We start from the raw sequence: 8720 nt of genomic DNA on the forward strand, positions 1-8720 counted from the left end.
TAGAGCCGCGGGTTGCCGACCCCTGTTCTATAATAACTGTAATTACTCTATTTCATCCTTATATATTCTCCTTCAAACGTCACTTTCTGGTCCACACTTTACCAAACTGTTGTTTTGTCCTGAAGTTCAGCACAGAAATACAGCGAGACTCTGTCACCGTTTCCTCGTCTCTCAGGACGGACCGGTCCAGCCCTCACCGGCCCAGACCGGTCCAGACCGGCCCAGACCGGTCCAGCCCTCACCGGCCCAGACACAGTTCTCTGATACGACCGTCGTGAACGCTGATGCTGCTGATGCTGCTGATGCTGAGACGACATCACAGTCGTCCGTCCGTCTCCATGGCAACCTCCCGTTGCAGGCTGGGACTCAGACCCCGTTCGAAGGTCGTTGGATTGGAAGGTTAACGTTTCCAGTTCAGTCCAAAGCTCCCAAACCATTTCAGTTCAAAGGTTTCCAGTCGCTGACTTTTACATTTAAACGAGCGTCCGTCGGCGCGACGTCAAACCGTCTCAACGTCAAACCGTCTCAACGTCAAACCGTCTCAACGTCAAACCGTCTCAACGTCAAACCGTCTCAACGCCGAACACAGAAACTTTCAGCCGGAGACTCAGGGCGGCTTTCTTTGAAAAACATGATCCAAAACCCAGTTTGCCGCCGACGGCCCGTCCCCGACTCCCCGACTCCAACCCGTCGGCCGGAGAGCCGAGGAAAGGAAGGAAAGGAAGGAAAGGAAGGATGCGACGGCCTAGAAGCTCCGGAAGAACTGCAGCGACAGCTCGTACATCAGGAACATGGTGGAGCTCATGGGGAAACCTCGGATGGCGTTGACGGTCGCACCGCGGAAGAAAACCTGCAGGAGAGAGAGATACTAGAGTTTAAAAATACTCCTGTAGAAGTTGAAGTATCAACTCAAGTTTTTTACTCAAGTAAAAGTATAAAAGTACTGGTTTCAAAACTACTTAAAGTATAAAATAAAAGTCATGTAAGGGGGAAAAAGCCATTAAGGACAAAAGCCATTGAAAATGAATGCAAATATATTAAAGAAGCATATATGTGTACTATTGAGCATTAACATGTGTTTCAGAGAGCAGGAGATATGATGACTAGTTGCCTATAAGTATTGTAATGGTGCAAAAAGTTAAACTTCAGAGGCATGTTATCATTTATCCTAACCTTTATTGGAATGTACATCCAAGTTTAGTTGCAGGAATCTGAGGGAACGGATGTAAGAACAAAACTGGACAAGAACATCTGAAACAACCACAACCAAATTCACTCCATCACAGTCCAGCTGGAAGGTTGCGCAGGTGAATCCGCCTCATATCCCGCCCTCTACACGCCCACTTCATACCATAAATGGGTAATGCAAAGTAGTATTTGCATATGCATGAGCCTACTGAGCATGCGCAGCGCCACCTGCAGCCTGTTTGTACGTCAGGATGAATGAAACATGTCGAGCCACCCTGCCACTAAATTTCACAGAGACTGAGATGGAGATGTTGTGGATGAGGTGGAGACAGGAAAACCACATTATTTTGTGGTCACAGTAAAAGTATAAAAAGTATATAAATAGTATAAAATAAAGCGAGTGAGTGGCAGCACGTCGTTGCTGCGCTAAATGCCGTGAGTGCCCCGGTGCAACAGGGGGGGACATGTCCCCCCGTCTTTTCAAAATCATGTTTTCTTCCCCCCCACTTTTTACAGTTTAAAAACTAACGGTAGGCTCAGCCTGTAATTGCAAATCATCAAGACACTGTGCGAAGGCGATGGCCCCGCACCCCCTCCCCTCCCGTCTCCCCTCAGAGCTGCTCAAGGCTGATTTATGGTTCCGCGTTACACCAACGCAGAGCCTACGGCGTAGATGCGCGTCGCCGCATACCCTACGGCGTAGGCTCTGAGTCGTTTTAACGCGGAACCATAATTTAGGCTTAAGTAAAGGTTTCACGCGCGCATATATAAAAAAGAAATCTGAGTCCCTTTAGGGGCTCCGTAGAGCCCCTGAACGCTCTACGGAGCCCCTCATTTGTTCTGTCCTCAGTCACTCTACGGTTGTCGCGGTGGGTGAAGAGGAGGTTCCCGGCGTGTCCTGCACCGCGGCTGCAGCAGCAGACATTTTAGTCTCGTTTTTATTCGTCTACAATATTGCATTATATATTTGAATATATATTTTAATATTTAGTCATAATTTTCATTGACGAAAGCAACTTTAATCATCAGTCAAATCTGCAACCAAACTAAACTTTACCGACAACAAACTGTCCGTAACATTTGTGTCACTAGTCCCGGGAGGAGACGCTGAGCAGCTTCAGAGGAAATAAATCCTCATTAGAAGTGACTCCTGCACGTTTCCTGCCGCTGCAGCGTTCCAGCCCCAGATCCAGGTTACATCAGCACTGTGTCCTGGAATGACCTGGACATTGACGGGCTGATAAGAAGACGTTCCCTGCACGTCCCCCTGCACGTTCAGGAACCTCAATGATCCGCCGGCATCGACCCGCCGGGGCTTGTTTGCAGGACAAATTCACTTTTATGTAACGATGACAAACGTTCCTGGTCTGAAACGGTCTGTACGTGACGTCCTGAAGCGCTCGCACGTCTGGACGCAGACGACCCCGGTCACATGACCCGGTCACATGACCCCGGTGGTCACATGACCCGGTCACGTGACCCCGATCACGTGACCCCTCGGATCCATCACAAGCAGCAATCCCAGCAGGAAAGTTCAACGGTCGGGTTTCAACGTGGAAAAGAGTTGATCGAAGTTGGCCCAGTCCCCCCATGTCCTAGTTTTCAGTCCTACCCCTAAATTTTGCACGTTCCCGTGAGGGTAGTGGTGTCCCAATTCCTCTTTGCATGTAGGGCTAGTGGACATAACGAGGGCTAGTGGACATAACGAGGGCTAGTGGACATAACGAGGGCTAGTGGACGTAACGAGGGCTAGTGGACATAACAAGGGCTAGTGGACATAACGAGGGCTAGTGGACATAACAAGGGCTAGTGTGTATGAATCTAGCCCTTCACAGCGAGGGATTTCAGATTCTGACTCACCAACCGAGGGCCAGAGAAAATTTCCCAGAATGCTTTACGTCATCATTTGCAGACTGAATCAAACAAAAAAACATGGCGGACATTTCTCATTTTTAGTGAATAAAATCAATATTTTGAGTTAGTTTCTGCATAAAAATGCGTTTTGATTACATTTCTAGCAAGAAATATATATTTTACTTTCATAATATTCACTTGGTCGTTGCGTTGTATCTTCAGATCTTGCCAGAATAAAGGCTGATTTATGGTTCTGCGTTACACCAACGCAGAACCTACGGCGTAGGTTACGCGGCGACGCGCGCCGTACGCCGTAGGCTTAACGTAACGTAAACCACGCAAGTGGTGTCCCAATCCCTAGGGAACATTACAAGGACCCACGTTGATATTTTTAAAAGGAGGCTCAAGACACACCTTTTTAGTTTGGCTTTTATCTGATCTCATTTACCTAGTCTTTTCAGATATTTATTGTATTTACTTCTTTAGCTTTTTTATTATCTTTAAACTTTTAATCCATTTTAGTGACTTTGTATTTTATGTTATTTATTATTCATCTTAAGTTTTGTGTAGATTTCTCTAAAATTTTACACTTTTAGGCATTTTTTACTTTCTTTTAATCTTTTAGTTTTTAGCTCCAGTGTTTCCTCAGGGGGGTCGTCCACACTGAGAGGTGTGCCTGCTCCGCCCATGGGGGTGTCGTCATGGGGGTCCCTCAGGCCTTGGTAGCTGGGGGGGGGCTCCACCTTCTGTGTGGGGTCTGCCCTGGTCTGTCCGGGTTGGGGGGGTCTCTGTGGCGATGCTCCCTGTGGTCGTGGTCGGTGGAGCCTCTCAGTGTGGACGGCCACCCATAGGTAGTGTTTTCCTCACCTGGATCGTTGGTGCTACGCCATGTCACCAGTCCACTTACTGTGTGTGTGTGTGTGTGTGTGTGTGTGTGTGTGTGTGTGTGTGTGTGTGTGTGTGTGAGTGTGAGTGTGAGTGTGAGTGTGAGTGTGAGTGTGTGTGTGTGTGTGTGTGTGTGTGTGTGTGGGCGTGTGAGTGTGTGCACATGTGTATGAGTGTGAGTGAGTGTGTGTGTACGCGTGGGGGTGGGGGGTGGGGTCGTATGGGATGTTTTAAATTGTGTTTTTTATTGTTATTTTATTTTGTATGTAAAGCACCATGAGTTGCATTTACATTGCATGATTTGGTGCTATATAAATAAATAAAGTTTGAAGTTTGCAGTTTAAGGTTTGTGGCTTGATTTTTAAGGCTAGTGGTAGAAAGTAGGGGGGGATTGGGACTGGCCCTATATGTCTAGTGGATGGAGCGTAAAAGCACCAGGCAGCTGTTTCCAGCTGTTTTTTCCAGCTGGTTCCAGCTGTTTCCAGCCGTTTCCAGCCATTTCCAGCAGCTGTTTCTAGCTGTTTTTTCCAGCTGTTTTTTCTAGCAGCTTTTTCCAGCTGTTTCCAGCTGTTTTTTCCAGCTGTTTCCAGCTGTTTCCAGCTGTTTTTTCCAGCTGTTTCCAGCTGTTTCCAGCTGTTTCCAGCTGTTGTTTCCAGCTCTCACCTGTGCCCCCTCCGTCCTGTAGCTGTGGACGATGCAGTGTAAGATCCCCCGGTACTTCCTCTGCTGCTGCGCGTCCGCCTGCATCCGGCTCTTCACCACGTCGGCCGGCGTGGCCGTCACCCACGAGATGGAGCCTGAGGAGAGAACAGAGACGGGTCAGGGTCTGGGTCTGGTTCTGCTTCTGGTTCAGGAGATGGAGCCTGAGGAGAGAGAGGAGACGGGTCAGGGTCTGGTTCTGGGTCTGGTTCTGGTTCTGGGTCAGGTTCTGGTTCAGGTTCTGGTTCAGGTTCTGGTTCAGTTCCCGTCAGCTGAACCGGCACCGCCGGGTCCAAGACCCCGGGTGAAGGGAGTCCAGGTAGAACCGGCTTTGGACTGAGATGTGAGGATTCTACAGCCTTTCAACCGGACTGGGGTCTCAACCTCAACTCAACCATTGCAGCATTCTGATGGAGATCAGCTGCAGATTTGTTGCCAACAGCGGTCAAACGTCTCCACTTCGGTCTAATACAGGGGTCTTCAACCCGCAGCTCTAGAGCTGCATGCAACTCTCTAGCGCCGCCCTAGTGGCTCCTGGAGCTTCTTCAAAAATGTTTGAAATGGAAGTAAATGGTTTTAAATCAAAATTTAATGTGGTTTCTATAGGAGGACAAACATGACACAAACATTTTTAACGTTTTCCAATGCTGTAAAAATATGTAGAATAAATATTAAATTTCAACATTTCTGTTAACGAAGATTTGCGTCGGAGCCTGCGACACTTGTTTCTACCAGCAGGGGGCGCCAGCAGGAACTGCTGGAAACAAACCAACACTAGTTTTGTACCAGCAGGGGGCGCCAGCAGGAGCTGCTGGAAACAAACCAACACTTTTTTCTACCAGCAGGGCGGCGCCAGCAGGAGCTGCTGAAAACAAACCGGCCAAAGGGAAAAATAACTGAGGAGAAAAGAGGATTCAAAAAACAAAAAATTTAAATCCTTAAAATAGGTAAAAACTAAACAATATGAAGGTTTAATTACTTTAAATCCGGATTAAATCCTTTTTTATTTAAATTTTTTGTTTTAATATTTTTGCTGGTGTTTCTATGTAATATATGCTGAGTCATGTTTGTTACACGTTGACCCAAATATGTAATTTAAAGGGATTGTGACATGAAAAACACATTTTTCTGATTTTTTGTGTTTTGTTGGGTGTCTTAACATCAATTACACCCAAAAAAAACGAACTTTTAACATTCAGTGTATTGTGTGCTTTCTGGGATTTTCCGCATAACTATGCAAAAACGGCGCATTTGGTTTGCTGGTGGGTCGTTACGTATAAACCCGCTAAATCACCGCCCCCTCCACCCAGCTCCCTGCCTCCTCTCCTCTCCAGCGCACCATAAAGGTGGATTTATGGTTCCGCGTTACACCGACGCAGAGCCTACGGCGTAGGGTTACGCGGCGACGCGCACCGTACGCTGAACCCTACGGCGTAGGCTCTGCGTCGATTTAACGCGGAACCATAAATGAGGCTTAACAAGGAGTTGTTTAGAGCCTCTTCTGTTCTCATCACCGGAGGACAACTGCTAAAAAGACCCGCGGCCACTGACTGGACTTAAGATAAGGGGACACTGCTGCTTGCATGCCTTTATTTTTATGATTGTTTGCTGTGGACTGCTTCGCCGTGCTGCTTTTCCGTGCATGCTTCGCCTGTCGCTCCCGGCTTAACTCTCCGACGCCGCTGTGAGCGTATTGCTTGCGGGGAGCTAGGGCGCTGCCTTCCAGTCCTCTGGTCACGGACATCATCCCCGGGCTGTAGTCGCCCTGTCTGGGCTGTGTGTGTGGGTGTTTGTGGTTCGGTGTGCGCCCGTGTGTGTGGAGACGGCAGAAGTGTGTAGCAGTTGGGCTGGAGGAGGTTTGGAGGAGGAGCGGAGCAATGATTGACAGGAAAGGGGGAAAAGGACGCGTTTTTCACTGCACAAAAAAACACCGTCATAAAAAGCCAGGCATGGAGTACTAGAGTGAAGTTTTTCTTGTTACACCCTTTTAGACACATTTGAGGGATATTGGACAATACTTTTAATAGTGTTAAAAGCATGTTAAAAATTATGTCACAATACCTTCAAATTATGATATTTTATTATACAAGACTTTACATTTTTTGCGGCTCCAGACATATTTGTTTTTTGTGGCTCTTTCAACATGTTGGGTTGCCGACCCCTGGTCTAATCTGTCCCAACATTGTTCCAGGAACCTGCAGTGCGTCTGGATGCAGCTTCCCTCCAGCGACCATTCATACGTCAGAGCTCCGTCTCTTCCCTGGTGTTTCCAGCAGCAGCAGCTGATGCAGCTCTGTCTTTCTCTCAGACACGTGACGTCTCTGTCCCGTGTCCACATCTGGAAACATTCCTGCTCCTGCTGGTGTTTATTTACGGCACATGTGGGTCTCATCTGACTCCAGCCGAGCAACGTGATTGGCCGTAGCCGCACACGCCCCCTCCTAAGCACGAAAATAACAATCCTGCATGTGTCCTTAAATCCTCCCAACAACCACATAAACCCCCTGTTTTAGGACTACATTGTTGTAAAAACCACAACTTCTGCTCTGGATTCCCTGACGGAGACCCGGCGGAGCCCCGACGTCTTCAGCTGCTACAGGAGAGAACGGAGCCGCTTTAGGCCGGTTCCTGCCCACTAACTCTTCCATGGCTACAAACAAACTCCTTTAGACCCACCAAAGTCCCCGGCCCGGCCCTGGACGTGGTTATGCAGGAAGTGTCCTGACTCGTGCTGAGACGATGCGGCGGTCGCTGCGTTTACCTGCCAAACCGCCGGCCAGCCAGATGGAGCAGGGGTGCGGGTCGGACAGGCTCTCGGGCGTCAGCAGGTCACAGAGGATGGTGTAGGGGATGAAGTAGAGGGCGTACCCGGGCACGTCCCGGAGCACCATGGCCCCGGCGCCGCGGTACAGGCCCTGGGGGCCGTCGGCCTGCAGGATGCTGCTGATGCAGTGGAGCGGGCCCCGGTACAGCGGCTGCTGGGGGGCGTGCACGGAGCGCAGCGGGATGCTGCTGCCGCTGGGCACGTTCCCCGCCAGGTGCAGGTTCTCTGTGGGAGGCAGAGACGACGCAGGGTTAAGGCTGAGTTATGGTTGGAAGAGAATCTGTGAATGCACAACACCGGATCCTGCAGTGTGGGAGTGAGGGGGTCACTAGGGATCACCACTAGGGATCACCGCTAGGGATCACCACTAGGGATCACCACTAGGGATCACCGCTAGGGATCACCGCTAGGGATCACCACTAGGGATCACCACTAGGGATCACCGCTAGGGATCACCACTAGGTACCTGGTGATTGGGGGGGTGCATTTATTTGCCCTCTAGTGAACACATGCTGCATGTTTCTATGTTAGTTAGAACTGGGAACTCGTCTTTCCACTTGTTACACAAATCTACGGAACAGAATCAGGGCAGGAGAAAAATAAAAATAATATTTTAGAGGAGATTTTTTTTTCATTATGCACTTAAAGTCAAAATGTTGAGAAAAAAGTTGAAATTTTGAGAAAAAAGTTGAAATTTTGATGAAAAAGTCGAAATGTTGAGAAAAAAGTTGAAATTTTGATGAAAAAGTTGAAATTTTGAGAAAAGGGTGAAATTTTGAGAAAAAAGTCGAAATGTCGAAAACGCACAAAAGAACGAACGCACGCAAAAACGCACGCAAAACGCAACGCAAGATGCACGCCCGCACGCAAAACGCACGCAAAACGCACGCTCGCACGCAAAAACGCACGCTTGCACGCAAAAACGCACGCCCGCACGCAAAACGCACGCCCGCACGCAAGACGCACGCTCGCACGCAAAAACGCACGCTCGCACGCAAAAACGCACGCCCGCACGCAAAACGCACGCAAAACGCACGCTCGCACGCAAAAACGCACGCCCGCACGCAAAAACGCACGCCCGCACACTCGCACGCAAAAACGCACGCTTGCACGCAAAACGCACGCAGGGTAACACACCTAGGGTAACGGTCCGGTCAGGGTAACGGCCCGGTCAGGGTAGCGGCCCGGTCAGGGTAACGGCCCGGTCAGGGTAGCGGCCCGGTCAGGGTAACGGCCCGGTCAGGGTAACGGCCCGGGCAGGGTAGCGGCC

At 49.3% G+C, this 8720-nt stretch overlaps 1 protein-coding gene across 1 annotated transcript in view; it reads right to left on the reverse strand.

The window, feature by feature from the left end:
- Positions 1 to 206: 206 nt before the first annotated feature.
- The window catches only part of slc25a48 (solute carrier family 25 member 48), an 18783-nt gene continuing 10269 nt past the window's right edge, over positions 207 to 8720 (reverse strand). The window contains exons 5-7 of the mRNA XM_061724741.1: positions 7388 to 7675; positions 4591 to 4724; positions 207 to 850 (exon numbers count right to left, since the gene is read on the reverse strand). Of these exons, the coding sequence (XP_061580725.1) occupies positions 746 to 850; positions 4591 to 4724; positions 7388 to 7675 (527 nt within the window). The 3' untranslated portion in view covers positions 207 to 745. The remainder of the gene's footprint in view (positions 851 to 4590; positions 4725 to 7387; positions 7676 to 8720) is intronic.

The sequence above is a fragment of the Cololabis saira genome, chromosome 7 (assembly GCF_033807715.1).
Source record: "Cololabis saira isolate AMF1-May2022 chromosome 7, fColSai1.1, whole genome shotgun sequence".
NCBI lineage: Eukaryota > Metazoa > Chordata > Actinopteri > Beloniformes > Belonidae > Cololabis > Cololabis saira.